The sequence below is a fragment of the Bos grunniens genome, chromosome 21, assembly GCF_055505025.1.
Source record: "Bos grunniens cultivar Pamir isolate PY7600 chromosome 21, Bosgru_T2T1.0, whole genome shotgun sequence".
Classification (NCBI taxonomy): domain Eukaryota; kingdom Metazoa; phylum Chordata; class Mammalia; order Artiodactyla; family Bovidae; genus Bos; species Bos grunniens.
In genome coordinates this window covers 42,935,246-42,954,604 of record NC_141185.1, presented here as the reverse complement: position 1 = coordinate 42,954,604, position 19,359 = coordinate 42,935,246, and the positions used below count along the sequence as shown (strand labels likewise).

At 41.0% G+C, this 19,359-nt stretch overlaps 1 protein-coding gene across 1 annotated transcript in view; it reads right to left on the bottom strand.

Moving 5' to 3' along the window:
- Positions 1–1,584: 1,584 nt before the first annotated feature.
- The window catches only part of TRPM1 (transient receptor potential cation channel subfamily M member 1), a 73,524-nt gene continuing 55,749 nt past the window's right edge, over positions 1,585–19,359 (bottom strand). The window contains exons 22-26 of the mRNA XM_086364989.1: positions 18,389–18,563; positions 15,587–15,731; positions 13,708–13,910; positions 12,615–12,747; positions 1,585–2,953 (exon numbers count right to left, since the gene is read on the bottom strand). Of these exons, the coding sequence (XP_086221115.1) occupies positions 1,696–2,953; positions 12,615–12,747; positions 13,708–13,910; positions 15,587–15,731; positions 18,389–18,563 (1,914 nt within the window). The 3' untranslated portion in view covers positions 1,585–1,695. The remainder of the gene's footprint in view (positions 2,954–12,614; positions 12,748–13,707; positions 13,911–15,586; positions 15,732–18,388; positions 18,564–19,359) is intronic.

The window sequence follows — 19,359 nt, the reverse complement described above, 5'->3', positions numbered from 1 at the left end:
GTGGAGAATTCTGATGAGAAGCTTTGCCTTCTTCAAACCTGTTCTCTAGTGCTGTCAGAGGTTCTCCAGCTTATTCTGAGAAATACTTTTTTTTAGGGTGTGGCAAAGGGCTTAAGAATTGATGCTTTTGAACTATGGTGTTGGAGAAGACTCTTGAGAGTCCCTTGGACTGCAAGGAGATCCAACCAATCCATACTAAAGGAAATCAGTCCTGAATATTCATTTGAAGGACTGATGCTGAAGCTGAAACTCCAACACTGGAGACTGAACTGAACTGAACTGAACTGAAAGGGCTGAAAGTTTTCTGGGCATCCAAAGCAAAGAATTAGGAATGAGGCCAAATAGAATGGGTTTATCCTTGGGTCAAATAACACAGGGAACAGGATTGATTGAACAGTCTTGATGTAGCAATAGATAAGCAGTTGTTTTATTTATTAAATAAATGTTATCATTTATCAAATAAATGTTATCATTTATTAAATGTCAAAGTCCCATCATCCATGCAATGGTGTAGCAGTGCTTTCTGGTAAATCCAGCCCAGTTCAGGGATTCTGATCTGCACATGAACCTCTTTAGCCTCCAGAGTCTCTCTGATCAGTATTTTTAGCACAACGGCACTGTGTCTCTCTCTCTACCTCTCTCCCCAACTCTTTGCCACTTTATGGCAATGTTATGTCTGAAATTCCAAATTGAGCCTCACCTTTTGTTTTTAGCTGTGACTCATCTTTGACACTCTTGAGAACTCCCACCTCGAACATGGATCCTTTAGATTTTAGCCACAGCTTTACACAGACCATTGCAATAGACAGAAGTACAATTAATTTGTATTTGGCATCCAGGACTATATGACAACAAGAAGATTCATATGGGACACAATTTTTACACATTAACAAAACTATTGGTCACCTTACCCTATTACAGTGTGACCTCTGATATAATCGTGGCCTTTTTTTCTTATTGTGTAATTTTAAAACATGAAAACATAAAACAAAAACCCATAAAGAAGATATGATACTTAAGTCCCCTTTCCAGTCCTCCCTTCTTGCACCTCTTAGTTTGTTTTCTCTTCCACCCCTCCTTTTCTCATGTTTGCTTTTTCTTTCATTTCCCTTTCTCACATAGCTGCTTACTCCCTTAAATAAACTATTGGTGACACCCAAAAGCATGTCTTTGGCTGTTTTTGGTCCTCAGAAACAGAGATTGTTGTAATTGCTGTTTAGGCGCTATGTCATGTCGGACTCTTTTGTGACCCCCGAGGACTGCAGCCCCCAGGCTCCTCTGTCCATGGGATTTCCCAGGCAGGAATACAGGAGTGGGTTGTCATTTCCTTCTCCAGGGGATCTTCCCGGCCCATGGATTGAACCTGGGTCTCCTACAGTGGCAGGTGGATTCTTTACCTCTGAGCCACCTGGGAAGCCCCAAAGAGATCATAGGCTCTTGCCTATTGATTAAGCAATTGGAGTCTTCACTTTTCTTGACCCTACTCCAACTTAAAAAAGAACAAAGTTTACTAACATATGCTACCAAACTATTACTTAAAGTTTAGTGCCTTTACATTTTAAATTAATCAAAATGTAAATTAAATTAATGGTCAAAGATCTCTAATGAAAATGTTTTCAGAAACTGATGATGTTTAGATGACCAAGATGGAACTCATCTGTGGTTCTGATGTAAAAACCAAAGAAACAAAACACATTAGCACTCTGTTTCTGAGGAAGTCTTCTCTTGCTGAACCTTGGGGTCTTCCATTGTAATTCCGGACACAACTACTAAGTTACTTACACTGCTGGCATGTCCAGGTCTGTGTAAGTTGCCCTGGAGGGCTTTCACACTCCTAGGACGGCCATGTAAACTTTTTGACCTTGAAGATGGGAATCCCAAAGTTTGGTGTGTTTTCACAGACAGTAAGTTTTCCTTGTCAGTTCTGTCAGTAACAGACAAGCGAGAGATCTGAGGGGCTGTTTTAAAAACACAGTTTTCATCTTCCTTATCTGTGAAATGTCCACAATGCTCAGCCTGCAGTGCAGCTTCGGATGCAAAGGAAGGTATTTCCGTGCTCCGAGATCGCATAATCTTTTGAACTTCATACTTCCATTCCGTGGTCCACTGCTGAACAGTTGAGGGGCATGTTGGGTCCCCGGCTGTACCCCAGTTGTTAGCCCCACCAACCACCTTTCTTCCCCGGGAATACACAAAGCTTCTGGACTTTAGAGTTTCACAAGCGCTGAACGTCTCATCAGGGTAATAGTGGCTTGTCTTTGTTTCTTCCAAGGGATAAGAAATGGTGCTTTCTACCTTTGTGGTTTCCACTGTCAGCTGAGTGCTTTTTTGAAAATCCGACTTGTCTTCTCCATGTATAGCATCTGTTTGACTTAAACTTGGGGAAGTCATTTCTTCTTTTTTAGTGTCTACCTGCCTTTCATCATTTTCAGCTGAAATCCCAGTATCTGGACCTGACTTCGGTTCCGAGCTGCTCTTGCAGTTGTCGGAGGCAAGCTGACCTCGGTCTGGGGATGCTGGCGCACCAGTACTGGGTGGCAAGCGAAGGCTGCCCTGGCGCTCTGGGGCCAGGTACGTCCTTTGGTCCTTCTCTTCCTTCCCACGGAAGGAACCGGCTTTTTTCCTGGACGCTGCCCCCGGCGGCATGCAGAAGGAAGTATCCTCATACAACAGCTCGTCCCCGTTAAAATGGTACCTATACAGGCTGTAGCCATCGGCGCTGCTGATGCTGCTCCGCCTGAGAAGGAACGTGGCATCACACTCCGAGGAGGCCCGGGACCGCGTCTGTATCAGGTCAGACTTGTCGATTCCCGCCAGGTTTTCCAGCGCATTCACCATTCTGTTAGATAGTTCTTCCAGTTGGGAGAGGCGAAGGTCCACAGTCTGTAGGGAAGTTTTCATAAAGTTTTCTCTTTCGTTGATTTCCTCCAACCTCATTGACATGTTTTCAACTCTAGTGAATACAAAGGGAAAGGTGTATTACACCGAGATGAACTAAAGATTAAAACCAAAAATTAACGTTATTGTTGTTGTATGATTTTTTCAGGCTTTGGGGAATCATGGGACTCAGGCATATTTTTAAACGTCACACACTCCTAATATAACCACCTAAAATTACCCTGAGGAACATCAGGAAACAACAGAAGTACAGTTAACACATACGGTGCTCTTTACCATTCATCACACCAAGTACCTTATATATGTATTAATACATACTCACCAAGGTCCTACTCTAGGCTTGTTTAATCTCACAGCAGCCCTATGAGGCAGGCAGTCTTTTCAACACCCCCATTTTATTGATGGGGCTTCCCAGGTGGCTCAGTGGTAAAGAACCTGCCTGACAGTGTAGAAAGACACAGATTGGATCTTTGGGTTGGGAAGATTCCATGGAGAAGGAAATGGCAACCCACACTAGTATTCTTATCTGGGAAATCCCATGGACAGAGGAGTCTAGCAGCTGCAGTCCATTGGGTCACTGAAGTGTTAGTGACTGAAGAACAACAACATTTTACCCATGAGGAAATAGAGTCAAGGAGAGGGTAAGTAATCTGCCTAAGGATGCACAGCAGGCAAACACTGGGGCTCCAGCATGAGCTCCAGCTCTGCTGTCTAAGCTGGCACATCACACTGCCTCTGATGATAAAGGAAGACACTAGCACTTAGGTTCGTGAGATTTGAGTATAGCTGTCAGCAAGGAATGGTTACAATGACAAAATAAATACATTCAAATCCTTATTTGAAATTCAGGGGATTCAGAAAATACATTGTTAATAGTTAAGTTTAGGTTCATCACAAAGTATTAGAGGAATGCAAATCAAAACTACAATGAGCTATCTATCACCTTACACCAGACAGAATATCCCTCATCAAAAAGTATACAAATAACAAATGCTGTAGAGGGGTGTGGAGAAAAGGAAACTTCCTACACTGTCAATGGGAATGTAAGTTGGTGCAGCCACTATGGAAAAGAGTATGGAGGTTCCTTAAGAAACTAAAACTAGAGTTGCAATATAACCTCGCAATCCCACTCCTGGGCATATATCCAGAGAAAACCATAATTCGAAAATATACAGGAACTCCTGTGTTTATAGCAGCACTAAAATAGCCAGGACATGAAAGCAACCTAAGTGTCCATCAACAGATGAATGGATAAAGAAGATGAATTACTCAGCCATAAAAGAGAATGAAATAATGGCATTTGCAGCAACGTGGATGGACTTAGAGAATATCAGACTAAGTGAACTGAGTCATATGGAGAAAGACAAATACCAAATGATATCACTTATATGTGTCATCTAAAATATGACACAAATGAACCTATCTATGAAATGGAAACAGACTCATAGACTTAGCAGATCTCGTGGATGCCAAGGGGGAAGGAGAGTGGGAGGGAAGGTTTGGGAGTTTCTGATTAACAGATGCAAACTAGTATATGTAGAATGTATAATTAAGGTCCTACTGTATAGCACGGAGAATTATATTCAATATCCTGGGTAAGCCATAATGGAAAAGAATATGAAAAATAATATATATATGTATATAAGTAAATCACTTTGAAGCAGAAATTAATACAATATTATAAATCAGTTATACTTCAATGAAATAATTTTTTAATGCAAAAATAATTAAGTTCAGATTATCAGATATTTTACTTCAGGGACAAGTAGTCATTTAGCTATCTGAGAAATACCAATGAACTTAAATTGTTAACTATATTTAATAATTGGTATTCCCTTATGGGATTGTAAGGAAGATCATGGCAGATTATAAATATCTGCTTTTGAATTTTCTTTTAATTCTTAAATGATCAGGCAATAGCCTGTGTTTAGTTCATAATGTTGCCTGAACTAAAACCTGCTATGGTTCTACTTCTGTTGGCTGCATTGAACAGCTGTGCTCTCATGTGTGGGAGGGTCCTTGGATTCTATTCTTAATTCTTTTCATAGGGAGAGGACTATTTTTATGCCCCTTAGGAAACCACATCGTTTGAGCAGGAAGGATCTGGCTTCCTGGAAGTTTGCCACCAGGAGGACCAATTTCACCAAATTCACCATGTATGAGGAGATGTGACTTCCTCCTTTAGAAGCTTCCCTACGGGGATTAACATACACACACTAGTGTATATGAAATAGATGATCAAGATAGACCTACTGTGTAACACCAGGAACTCTACTCAATACTTTGTAATAATCTCTATAGGAAAAGAATCTGAATATATATATATATATATATATATATATACACATATATAGCTGAATCGTTTTGCTGTACACTTGAAACTAACACAACATTGTGAATCAACTATGGTTCAATAAATAAATAAATCAACAAATAAATATTAAAAAAAAAAAACCAAGCTTCCCTACCATTGGGCTTCCCTGGTGACTCAGTGGTAAAGAACCCACCTGCCAAGCAGGAGACGTGGGTTCCATCCCTGGGTCAGAAAGATCCCCTAGAGAAGAAAATGGCTACTCACTTCAGTATTCTTGCCTGGGAAATCCCATGGACAGAGGAGCCTGGTGGGCTACAATCCATGAGGTGGCAAAGAGTTGGACACAACTTAGTGACTAAACGACTACAACAACCATAGGGAACCCAACTACAGTTTCTAAGGGTTCTCTCTCCTCCTGCATTTCAGGGACCAATAAGAACTTTTCACTCCTAATTTTCCATGACTTCAAGTCCAACTTAATTGTCTCTGTTAAATGTCATGTCTTCTCACGCCCTTCAAATCCATTGCCACGAGGATTCATTCTTTTTGTGTTAGAAACCATATTGCTTCTGGAACAGACTTGAGATCCTTGAACAAACACAGAGTTTTGAGATAAAGCAGCTGTGCAAACTTTTAAAAATAAATAAGCCGGTAAAATAGAGATAAGTATCTTCTCAAATCTTTTCTAATTCTCTGCCTGACTTATCCCTTGTGTGACCTAATCCAGAAGACAGCATCATCAGCCACTCAGAAAAAGGAGACCTCAGACTCATCTGATTCTGTCACCTGACATCTCCCTAACCATCCCTCCTCCCCTGTGATGAATAGATAACCCCGCTGTGTGTAGGACGCCTCTTTAGGTGTCTCAGAAATGCCCCATCCCTACTGTAGCCACTCCCTTAACTGAAGCTGTGGAGGAAACAAAGCTTCAAGATGTGATTTAAGAATATTATTTCAAAATAGATAACTGTCAAGAACCTACTGTACAGCTCAGGGCACTCTACTCAGGCTCTGCAGTGACCTAAATGGGAAGGAAATCCAGAAAAGAGGTGATATGTGTATACATATAGCTGATGCACTTTTCTGTACAGCAGAAACTAATGCAACGTTGTATAGCAACTATACTCCAATAAAAAAGTAACTAAATAGAATGTTATTTCAAGCTCATTTTTAAATAGCTACAGTATGGAGATGGCACATTTTATGCCAAATCAAGGGAAGTTGTATTGAGTTTTTAGAGCATGTGTGAAAGAAGGAAGAAAGAACCAGGTGACATTCACTTCTCTCTGAAATGATTTAACAGAAAGGACACTTGGAAAACTATTTCCCCTTCCAGCCTTGACTTGTAACTTTTGTAACATGATGACTTAAGTGTGTTTCACAAATCTTGACATCCATATATGGAAATCAAGGGAGGGGTTTCCATTTCAGGAGGGGAAAGAGAAGGGATGGAGGAAATCACTGGGAAAGGGTCCCATCTCTACACACTGAATGGCAGGAAAACATATAAGAAAAATCCATCGTTTATAACAGAACTCACAGTGAGATACGGACTTTCCTGACTTTTGACATCTTAATTCTGTTTTCTTTTCAGCACAGAACAAAAAACTGTTCTAGGTCCATGGCCTACCCATGAAATAAAGTCGATTTCCTCTCGAAGACATATTTCCAATAATGTCATATTTCTAAGGTCATGTTTTCTGTTTAAAGCTATCATACAGTTAGTTGATTACTTTTTCTTTTGGTGTACAGTTCTTTTTTTTTTAATGTTTATTTATTTATTTGGCTGCACCAGGTCTTGTTTGTGGCATGCAAGATCCCTGCACCCCCTGCATTAGAATTGCGATTTCTTAACCACTGGACTACCAGGGAAGTTGCTGACCCATTTTTCACTGGATCATTTCCCCCTTATTATTGAGTTTTGAGAGTTCTTTAGATATCCTGTACACTAGCCCTACAGCAGATATGTGATTTGCATGTGTTTTCTCCCAGTCTGTGCCTCGTTTTTCATTGTCATAGCAGTGTCTTTGTAGAGCAAAAGTTTTTTCTTTTGATGAAATCCAGTCTATCACTTTTTCTTTTCTTTTATAGATGCTTTCTGTGAGTTGTACTTTCAGTTTAGTTTTAAAAACTTTCAGTGAAAGGATTCCCTGAACTCTAGGTGCTGAACAGGTATAGAATGACATGACCATATGGGTAGAGGTGGTTCAGTTCAGTTCAGTTCAGTTCAGTCGCTCAGTCGTGTCCGACTCTTTGCAACCCCATGAATCGCAGCACTCCAGGCCTCCCAATCCATCACCAACTCCCGGAGTTCACTCAAATTCACATCCATCTATTCGGTGATGCCATCCAGCCATCTCATCCTCTGTTGTCCCCTTCTCCTCCTGCCCCCAATCCTTCCCAGCATTAGGGTCTTTTCCAATGAGTCAGCTCTTCACATCAGGTGGCCAAAGTATTGGAGTTTCAGCTTCAACATCAGTCCTTCCAGTGAACACCCAGGACTGATCTCCTTTAGGATGGATTGATTGGATCTCCTTGCAGTCCAAGGGACTCTCAAGAGTCTTCTCCAACACCACAGTTCAAAAGCATCAATTCTTCGGTGCTCAGCTTTCTTCACCGTCCAACTCTCACATCCATACATGACTACTGGAAAAACCATAGCCTTGAGTAGACGGACCTTTGTTGGCAAAGTAATGTCTCTGCTTTTAAATATGCTATCTAGGTTGGTCATAATGGTTACAGATCTTCAAATATTTTTGTCCGTATCTCAGTATATCTAATACCTAGAGGATTTAAATTTGAATCTTATACCACTAAACCTGAAAGCAGTTTAACCAAAATGCATTTTTGTTAAGGTTCTGTGAATAATGTTTTCCATTCCATTCACATAATAGGCACAACAATCTATAAATCAGTGGAACTTTTGTAGTAACTTGGGCTTCCCAGGTGGCACTAGTGGTAAAGAATCCACCTGCCAATGCAAGAGACATAAGAGATGCAGGTTCAATCCCTGGGTCAAGATCCCCTGGAGAAGGAAACGGCAACCCATTCCAGTATTCATGCCTGGAGAATCCCATGGACAGAGGAGCCTGGAGGGCTACAGTCCATGGGGTCAAAAAGAGTCAGACTTGACTGAAACGACTTAGCATGCACCAACAGAATATATACCTAAGTAGGGCATAACTATTGACTTTCATAGACTCTTATCTATTAAATATAATGTCCAGGCTAGTGAGAAGCAGCTGTATAGCACAGGGAGTTCAGCCTGGTGCTCTGTGATGGCCTAGTGGGGTGGGATGGGAGGTGGGAGGGAGGCTCAAGAGGGAGGGGATATATGTTTACTTATAACTGATTCACTTTGCTCTACAGCAGAAACCAGCACAACATTGTAAAGCAATTATCCTCCAATTAAAAATAAAAATAAATAAAAAAATATGAGGTCCAAATTCATGTTCTCATGGTAAGAGTCCTGTGTGTCTTTGCAAAGGACAGAACACAGACATTGGGAGCTCTGTAGTAAGCCAGTTATTAAAACTCATTTTCTGTACAGTCATTTTTTTATGTGAAACAATCACCCTTTACCTGCAAGGCATCTCACAAATTATATGGGTATGTTTCCTTAATGATAGAGTTAAAAGGTAACATAAAAATATAATGTTAGTGGAGCAACCAGGTCCGGTTCCTACTTGACAAGACCCATGTTTCAAGATTGCATGGTCATCTATGTTGAGTTCTAAGACTATTCCTACACTGTCATTTCATTCCAGGTCTATAGATCATAGAGTTGTCTCATCCAGGCGAAATTCAGCTATTTTAATTCCCATCTGCTTCTTCGTATGGGGCTGCCTTTTAAGTTTAGTAATTGTAGGGAGAACACCCAGGGTGGCACCTGGTTGTGCTTACTTATGGAGTTTTTATATGTGAAAGACTAAACAAAGAACAATACTTGAGTCTTCAATCTTCTGTATTCATTCTTTTCAGTCAGCAAAAGACTTAGTAATTGCTGAAGAATATTAAGTTCTCTGGGATTCTGCCTCCATGCCACATCATTTATACACAGCAACTTGGCCAGGCAGACCTCAAAGCTCCTTGGATTCTAGAATTCAGGTCATCTAAATCATTAACCTTTCCTGACTCTGTTCTCTGCTCTGGCCAGACTCTGGTCAGGCCCTCATTGAAGCTCTTATTGATATCCTAGATTGTCTCTCCCTTACTTCCAACATAGCAGTGACAGTCCCTAAGCCTTCATCCATCATGACCAGGACTCCAGGGCTGGGCAGGGATAAACAGGGCTGGAGGTGATGTAATATGTTTTGCTGCCATTTGTGAACCCTGACATCACCATGGTACCCGCACTGACTGGTTCTCAGCAGCCCAGGCCCCCATCGGCCTCCCTTTTGCTGTACCTCAAGCATCATTCACTTTCTGCATCCTTGCCATCAGGTTGAGAGGCATGGAGCCACACTGACTTGACACAATAAAGAGTCACAACTGGGTTGTCATTATTGCCACCAGGAAATCTCTTGGTTTTATTGGCAGGAATATGGCATTCCTACCGTATTTCCCCTCAAGATGAACTCGGATCTTCCCTCTGGCTTCAAGTCTTTAATGTTGCTGGGTCATTCTTTCTCCCCATTCCTACTGCTGCTTTCTTACATGTCTGAATTTTCCATTCATATAAAACTCTTGGCCTCTCTCTAGCCTTTCATTTACTCTTGACAAAAACTGATTTTCTGGAGTGGGGACAAGGACATGAGTGTGCTTCTTTCTCTCTCTCTCTCTTTGGGAGCCCGCTGCCTGCGGGAGTGTGGGTTCTCATTTTGTCAGGGTCATGGAATAAGCTTAGCAGGGGAGAAGGCAGCGGGGGCTATGGGCTCCTGGAGCTGCCTGTGCCTGGGTGGGGACAGGAGTGTGTATTTGGCAAGACCTGATCCACATCCTCTAGCACAAAATGTATTACTAATAAAGCTGATGTTTTTAATCTTAGTCCAATGTCTACAATGACCTCTGATTTGGCTTTCAAAGTCACATAAGGAGTGAGATTGTCATTTACCAGGCACACTGAAACTCCACCACTTCATCTCACCCCTCTTCTATCATCTAAGCATCCTTGACTCTTATGAATTTATAAGATTAAGACTTTCAGGTAAGCTCTTCCCCCACCTTCCCCACTCCTATGTGGACAGCATACTCTCCATCAGAGGAATCACCACCTCTTTTCTAAGACTGATCATTCTTTCAGGTCTTTTTGCAGTTACTGTCTTGTTTCTCTTTGTTATGTCTTTATTAGAAGCATCTTTCTTACCAGCATCTTCTTTTCCTGGTACTTGGGAAGAGGATACCAAAAGATCAATTGCTAATTTCCCGTTAAGCCGACAGGAAACCCAAGACCTTCACAGAGATCCTCTCCCCACCCAATGCTCCCCAGTCCTGGTTAAGGGTGAAGGAAAGCCACTTTCTCCTGGACCCCCTCCTCTTTCTGTCTCTGGCGTCTACCTGTGATTCAGCCAAGAAAGCGTCAACAAAGGGAAGTGGAGGGGCAGGAATGTGCTCCCGTCACCCTGAGAACACAGCCAAGGGAAATGGAAAGCATTGTGTTTTTACTATCTCCCCACCCCCTGCCACCAGCCCCAGCACACTTTCATTCCTCTTACGTGTGCGAGGAGCCCCAGGAGGAAAACGCAATTTGGCAGCAACCTGATAATCACATTCCTGGAGCCTTGATCCAAGAATGGTAAAAATCCAAACAATGCTGGGAAAGGGAGAGGGGGCCAGGCAGAGTGAAAGAGCACTGTTTCCATGGTAAATCACTGCCTGTGATTACAGTCAAGTTAACATATAACTAAAACGTGGAAATTAGGTTATAAGATGAGGCACCTTATCCTTCTCATACAGAAACCATTTTTTATAATCTTGAAAGGTTAGTAATTACCAGTAAAACAGCAAAGAAGTGTCTCAAAGTTTTATTGAAAAGTATTAAGGCCAAAAGTTGGTGTAGATAACCCTTGAGTTTGGCTGGTAGAATTATTAATACAAGGTGACTAGGTGTATGAGTCGGGAGGGGACAGAGCCCTGCAGCTGCCTGGGGCACCATCCCTCCTGTGGCCTGGGGCAGAGTCGGTGGCCTAAACACACACCAGGAAGACTTCATTGTGTATCATGTATTCTCTTGTAATTGCTAGGGCCCCTGATTGGGAACTATGTGCTGACATATTCTTTTGACATTGTACCATGTTTTTAAGTTTCTTGCTATACACATGTATATCAGACATGAAATACATGGTTTCAGAAAACTTAAATGCTCAAGACTCCAGGGTAGAAGGGGACTTCCCCAGTGGTCCAGTGGCTAAAACTCTGCACTCACAATGAAAGGGGCCCAGGTTTGATCCCTCGTCAGGGAACTAGATCCCACGTGCCTTGATTAAGAGTTCTCGTGCTGCAGCTAAAGATCCTGCATGCTGCAATGAAGATCGAAGCTCCCCAGTGCTGCAACTAAGACCTGTTACAGCCAAAATAAAATAAATAAATAAAATTTAAAAAGAATGATGCTCCAGAATCCCCTTAGGCATGGCTCCCTTGCTATGCTCATCCTTCTACGGACATTGTCCATTAAAGTCTTTGGAACAATGTCTTATCAATTCTCATGCACTTTAACAAGCTTCAGTTGCTTTTATGAAGTGATCAAGGTTCTCAAAGACTATAAAATGCGAAAAAAAAAAAAAAAGTCCGTAGTGTGGGTTGATTGTTCTTGTCCACCTTTGCTAGTTGCTCTGTGGTGTGCAGCTGCAGGAAACGCAATGCTACAAAGCATGGAACAAGTCCCTCTCTGTCCCTCCCAGACCTGCCTTCCTCTGCTAATTGACTGACTCCCAAGCACAGGCAATCAGTTCATGTAGCTTGTAAGCAATGATGGTGATCTCGATGGGTAGCCAGGACAGATGACTTTGCCCTTCCTGTACCTCTGTTCCCTGAGGGTGGAAAGGTGATGGGAAGGAGCAAGGAGGGCACTAGTCAGGATGAGGAGGTCAAGCTGGGGACAGACCACCCTTGGCACATATGTCAAGGGCGGGGAGAAACGTCCCCAGCAGTTGCACGGCACTGCAGCTGATGGTTCTCCCCATGTATTGCATTGTAAAGGCACCCACTTTGAGGTTGGGGAACTGTCACAGTTTTGTTTGTTTTGGTTTGGTTTTGGCCTGGGATATTTGCGATAAATGTCATCGTTCACTTCTTATACAATGTATAAGCATCATTTGAAACATTCACACTATTTCAGGGAGGGAAACGCATTCAAAAGCCAAAGTTGGGTCAACAGGAGAACTGCAAGTCAATGTTAAATTGAACTTGATGTCCCCCTCTGCCCTGATGCCCCGCTCCCCCGGTGGCCACACCCCAGGTGCACCTCTCGCAGGTTACACGGATGCGTTCCTCGCTGGAAGACTGCTGCTCGTCCTCCTTCTCCTGGAAGTGCTCCCGGACGCACTGCTCCTCAAACTCGTGCAGCCTCTTCAGCTCCTCGTCGCTGAGAAACAGCTCTAGCATAAGCAGAAGAGGTTACCACGTGAGACATCAGCCAGGTAGGTGCGTCCTTGTGAATTTCACAGGCCACCTTTAATCAAGCTCATTTCCCTATCCCTTGCAGGCAGCACCCTACCTCCTGGACTGGTTATCACACAAAGACTCTTTGTAATATCAGTGATCATCTTTCCATTGGAGATGAACGGCTCACTTTTAATAAAAATTTTTATTGAGGTATGCATGCTAAGTCACTTTAGTCGTGTCTGACTCTTTGCGATCCTATGGACTGTAACCTGCCAGGTTCCTCTGTCCGGGGAATTCTCCCGGCAAGAATATTGGAGTGGGTTGCCATGCCCTCCTCCAGCGTATTGAGGTATAGTTGATTCATAATACTGTGTTAATTTCTGCTGTACAGCAGAGTAACTCAGTTATACACACATTTTTTTTCATATTCTTTTCTATTATGGTTTATCACAGGGTATTAAATATAGTTTCCTGTGCTCTACAGTAGGATCTTATTGTTTTTTCTATCCTATATATACCAGTTTGCATCTGCTAATCCCAAGCTCCCAACTGGTTCCTTTCACTGGAAGTTCAAATTTCAAGCACAGAGTGTCTGGCTGGGTCTGCTGGGTTGCATGACACCTAAACAGCTCACTTTTTAACACAACTCAAATTGCTGCTATTTGGAACGTGAAACCAAGCATGATTTTCTGAGAAATGTTTTCCATATATTTTATGGATAGAGGCAAGGTGGCAGGAATATTTTCCCATTCTCCTTAAGTGTAACACAGTAAAACATTTGGAAAGGAACAATGGGTTTATAGAGAAAAGTTATTTTCAAGAACTCTCTCAATTTTTCATCCCCTCAGGAGTGGACTTTCAGTGATATTAATTAGTAATAAACTAACAGGTATCCAACTGTAACTCTCTTTAGAAACTCGCCCAGGACAGAAACAGAAGAATGCTGCACATACTCAATCCACGATCCTGTTCGTCTTGGTCCCCTTCTCGTTTCTTCCTGCAGCGACGGCTGAGACGCATGATGATAATATAGATGTGGCTTAAAATGATCATTGGTGGAGGCAGGACAGGCCGGTCATGAAATGTCATAATTAGCTGATAACGCTGGAATTTCCACACTTGGTTAGATATTGACTTCACTTCAAAGAAGGTATTGCTTTAAAAAGAATACAGGTTTAGTTAGCTATATTACTTAAAAAAAAATTTTATCATGACAAAAGTCATATAATATAATCATATTGGACCTAGAGTGTGTCATACAGAATGAAATAAGTCAGGAAGAAAAACAAATACTGTGTATTTATGCATATATGTAGAATCTAGAAAAAATGGTACAGAGGAACCTATTTGCAAAGTTGTATTACTTTTTTTAGCACTAGAATAATTATTTTAATTTTAAAAATTGGAGTATAATTGCTTTACAATGTGATGTATACATGTAGCTGATTCACATTGCTGTCTAGCGGAAAATAACACAAAATTGTAAAGCAGTTGTATTACTTTTGATTGTGATTTCTCAGAACAATTAGAGTTACTCACACTGAATTGAAAATATGCAATAAAATGGCCTTTTGGTTCCATTCTAGGAATTAAGGCTGACTTCTAGATGACCTGCCTTTTGGTTTATCTATCAGTGTGGCTTGTCTACATTGAAGGGCATTTTACTTGTATAAATAATTAAGAATGAAGGGTATTGAAATTGTTATCTCCTACTCTGTTGAAAAACCACACCATAGTCTACTGACTGCTCAGGACATTTTATTTCATATAGTTAAAGATATGAGCCATTCAACTAAGCATTTTGAAGTATTTAAACTTTCAATTCAGTCATAAAACTAGTTGACTACAGTTTTTTGGAACTGAGTTCATTAATTATTGAACATTTTGATTGAAGGTGCATTATTTTGGATATTAGGTTGGTACAATCTTTGTCTTCTTTTAGCTTCCAGCAGAAGGCAGTAAGCCTAGAATTGTTGGAATCCTGATCAAGTGTGTGGTCTACACGGGGTCCTTAGAAAACCCAGTTAACCTCTGTCAACCTTCATTTTCTCATCTGTCAAGTCAGGAGTATAACCATGTTCTCTCCAGTGCCTTGGTCAGCTCTGAGAGTCTCTATTTCTTTGAGGGATTTTTGTCTCATATTTTTCATCTTAGAAGCTAAAATAGTTTTTTTCAACATTTATTAAACATGGTCACATCCTTAATGCATCATGCCAACAGGGGCAAGTTTTACAAGAAACTGGACTGTGAATTTTAAGCCATTTCTTTCCTAGGTCACATTATCTTCTATTCAGTAAATGATAAGAAAAATATTTCATGTAAAAAAATTGTACAATAATTGTCATGGTTGTTCATTGGCTAAGTCATGTCTGACTCTTTGTGACCCCATGGACTGCAGCATGCCAGGTTTCCCTGTCCTCCACTATCTTCTGGAGTTTGCTCAGGTTAGTATCCAATGATTGCCACAGCCTATAAAATTAGCTTTGCTTTTGTGCCTCTGATCATGAATTCAAGACTCAACTTGATAAATCTTTCTATCTCAAGAGACTTTCATCTGAGGAAATACTTTCATTAGATTAAAATTCATGCCAAAGTGTTAAAATACAAACTAAGATTGAATTTAAATATATTTAGGTGTCAACTCTTTATTTAGGAATGCATGAAGTCTGATTGTGGTTGAACAAAAAAGACTGCAAAAAAAAAATTTGTATGCATTTGAAAGCCCTAGTGGATTCCATGTAAACGCCAGGCAGCCTCAGAGGTTTCTGAGATTAGACTGAAAACCTGTAAAGTAGTAAATAGTAAGCACATGTCATCAGCTGTGACACGCACTTGAAAACGGCGATGAGCAGGTTCACAAGCAGGATGTTGGCCACCAGCAGGTAGCAGGCCATGATGGCAGGCGTGAGCCAGGCACCCGGGATGCAAGGGGGGAGCCGCTTGCCTTCCTCATCGTACTGGTTGTCACCACAAGGAGCTGAAATGAGAGTTTGTCTTTTTGTGCTTGATTTTCACATAGAATGGAAAGATTAATAACTGACCTATGCTATTAAAGGACCTATTTCTTTTTTACTGATTATTTTTTTCTGATTTCCTAAGCAGTAATTTTCCATGTGAAAGATATCAACTCATACAAAGGAGATAAGAAACTCATTTCTGCACTCAGAGTGAGTCATTCTTAACCTGTCATATTTATAAATATTTTCTCATTTCTGCATTATGTTTTTCAATCTACAGTGAAAATGTATAATGAAAAAATGTGTTCTTCATCTTTAAGCAGACACATCTGTCTTTATGGTTTTTTTTTTTTTTTTACTGTTAACCATTAGAAAGTGATTGGGTCTTCTAATTATGTAATATTAACTTATGTTGTCTTCTTGATCATGAACTTTGAAAATGATTTTATTATGAGGTAGGAGGTAAGTATCCTCTCTAGGCTCAAGTTCATTAATTGACTATTCTGTGCTCTGTTTGAAAAAGAATCTTTTTTCTCTCTGCTCATTTGAAATGCTACTTTGATCCTATGGGACTTATTTTCTGAAGAAAAAGATACTGCTACTGCTGCTAAGTCACTTCAGTCGTGTCCGACTCTGTGCTACCCCATAGACGGCAGCCCATCAGGCTCCCCCGTCCCTGGGATTCTCCAGGCAAGAACACTGGAGTGGGTTGCCATTTCCTTCTCCAATGCATGAAAGTGAAAAGTGAAAGTGAAGTCGCTCAGTCGTGTCCGACTCTTTGCGACTCCATGGACTGCAGCCTTCCAGGCTCCTCTGTCCATGGGATTTTCCAGGCAAGAGTACTGGAGTGGGGTGCCACTGCCTTCTCCGAAGAAAAAGATAGGATGATCCTAATAGTCAATGAAGTAATATCCATGAATTCACAGTCTACTTATTTTTCACTTCCTATTTAAAAAAAAAAACACTGATACCAGGAAACAAGTATTTGAAACCAGCATACAACTCCGGGTAATTAGCTGAGGAAGAGATTAATTAATACACACATTCCATAGACTAGAGTCATCAATTACGTGTAAACTTACGATTAATTTCCATGGCGTAGACTATAGAGTCATTGGATAGCAGCATTTTATTTTTTTAGTTTTGACAGGAAGGAAGAAAAGAAAATAGGACAGTTGAGAGAAATGTCAAACAAATGATGAGTAATATAAGAATTGTTTTGCTGTCAAGAAATGCAAAGTATTCAAGGGAATTACACATTTACACTTGGAAACAGTGATCTACTTAGGAGAATTGTGCACATTATTAGTTCTAGGAAATATATGTATATATATTTCATGAATATTTATTTTATGATGTCATAAGCAATAGATAAGCTCACTAGTTAAAAAGACTTTGAAAAAGACATGAGGCTACTGACAGATGATCATTTTAACGTATAGGTTGACCAATCAAACATCCCCTGTATGCCAACCCAAATACCTTGTCAGCACAAATAAATGCAAAATTACTATGAAGTAATGAGATCAAGAATTGAAAATCTACATTTCCCACTGTTACTGAAAATAACCTCAAGTTTGCCTCTTCATTTTCTGTTTCTACCCAATTTAATTAAAAAATATTACAACTTATGTCTAGATCCAGGGACTTTTTCCACATTTATGTATGTTTATTGAAGCTAATATTCTTTTGAAACCAAATTAGATTTTCATGTTCTGGTTTACCAAGCTACAAACACATCCACTAATTGACTCTGAGATAATCGTGATAAAAATGTGGTCTGAATCACATGACAAGATGCAGTAGATGGAAGGCATTTGTGTGAACTGGTTATCAGTCTCACCTAGTGAAGATACACTGAACCACCCTGCATCTCCTACAATGCAAAGATGTTCAAAACCTTCTATTCTAAAGAAGCTTCTGCTTCTACTGGAAGTAGTAGCCATGGTACTGTACCTGGCACTTTTTGACAGAACACAATATGCAAATCGAAATATGTGGTGCGAATATGAATATGGGTCTGAAGATACTTGTTCACTGGTAATGCAGTAACTGTCCAGGTGAAATCATGTAAGCTCATTTGAACTTCACTTCCCTACAACACAAGAGACACTGTGACCTACCAACTCAGCTTGGGCAGAGCTGGGGCCTGCATTCCCCAGAAATCCATGTAAGATTGCAGCTCATCTCCTCTGCTAACATCCATATTACTGTTGATAATACAAAAATAGCAGCTCAGGAGTGAGGAGGAGATGCACAGCTACATGGACAAGGAGTTGTGAAGCCTGAAGAACGGGATGACACAAGGCACTAGTCACCTTCATGCTCACTGTCTCATTTGGCTGAAATAACACCACAAGCTCTATCTCAGGGCAGAAAGAGATTTAGGTTGAAGAAAAATTAGAATGTTGGCATTGGGACCACATTCATGTGTAGAATGTGCTCAAGGGATGTGAGTCTCAGAATTCCAGGGAATGGTTCTCAGAGTAGAAGATTGGCATCTCAAAAAATTTGTATTTCATAATCTGCACTGATTTCTTCATAAAATAATTGAATGCCTATGACAGAATAAAAAATACTTTACTCCCAAATTAACATAGGCTCTTCCATTAATTTGGAACTGATCATCTGCCTTGGGAAGCAGGGAAGAGAATCTTACTATGAATTCTATTCTTACGGTCTATCTGGTCTGCAAACACCTCCCCGTAGATCATCCAGTAGGGCATGTAGAAGATGTTCCGGGCCAGTTTCCAAGAAGGCTCCTCGTCTGGATGCAAGATGGCTTGACGGGCTACTCCAAAACTCATCAGCACCACTAGCATGATGACCACGAAATACAGCATGTCAATCATCTGAGGAGAGAGGAAATGGGCCAGGTCCACCTGGTTCATTACTGTGTGCTCCCCTCAGAGACTTCATGAGTGCTTAATTAGGATGGAGGAAGCTTCTTTCCCCCTCTCCCTCCCCTCCATGGGCTACTAGTTCTTGTATTCCATGCAACACATACACCTTATTCTAGAATATTGCGATTCCCATCTCCTGCTCTCAATCTTTCTTCTCCTCTCTTGTGTGTGTGTTAGTTGCTCAGTCATTTCTGACTGTTTGCGACCCCACAGACTGGACCCCACCAGCCTTTTCTGTCCATGGAATTCTTCAGGCAAGAATACTTGAATGGGTAGCCATTCCCTTCTCCAGAGGATCTTCCCAACACACAGGGATCGAACTCAGATCTTTAGCATTGCAGGCGGCTTCTCTACCATCTGAGCCACCAGTGAAGCCCCTCCTCTCTTGTTACCCATAAACAAATTCCTCTAGTAACTACAACTGCAAGTAGAGAAAGGGAACCATTATGGGAAAACAGGAATTTGTAAGAGAAATTCAGCGGTAAGAAGAGGAGATGTCTAAGGGGATAACAAGATGGTGAGTTGAGAGTGTGTACTAATGTTCATTCATTATACAAATGGTGAGTCGTTACAGTGAGTAATGCTCTGGTTACTATGGATACTGGCTTTGTGTAATTCTTAATTTTGAACATCCCTGAAGATGAGAGCCCTGACTGGGACTGCCTAGACTATATGTCCCTTCCCTCAAAACCACTTGCCATACAGAGTTATTCCTAAGCTTGAAAGATGTCCTGTCTTTTAGGAC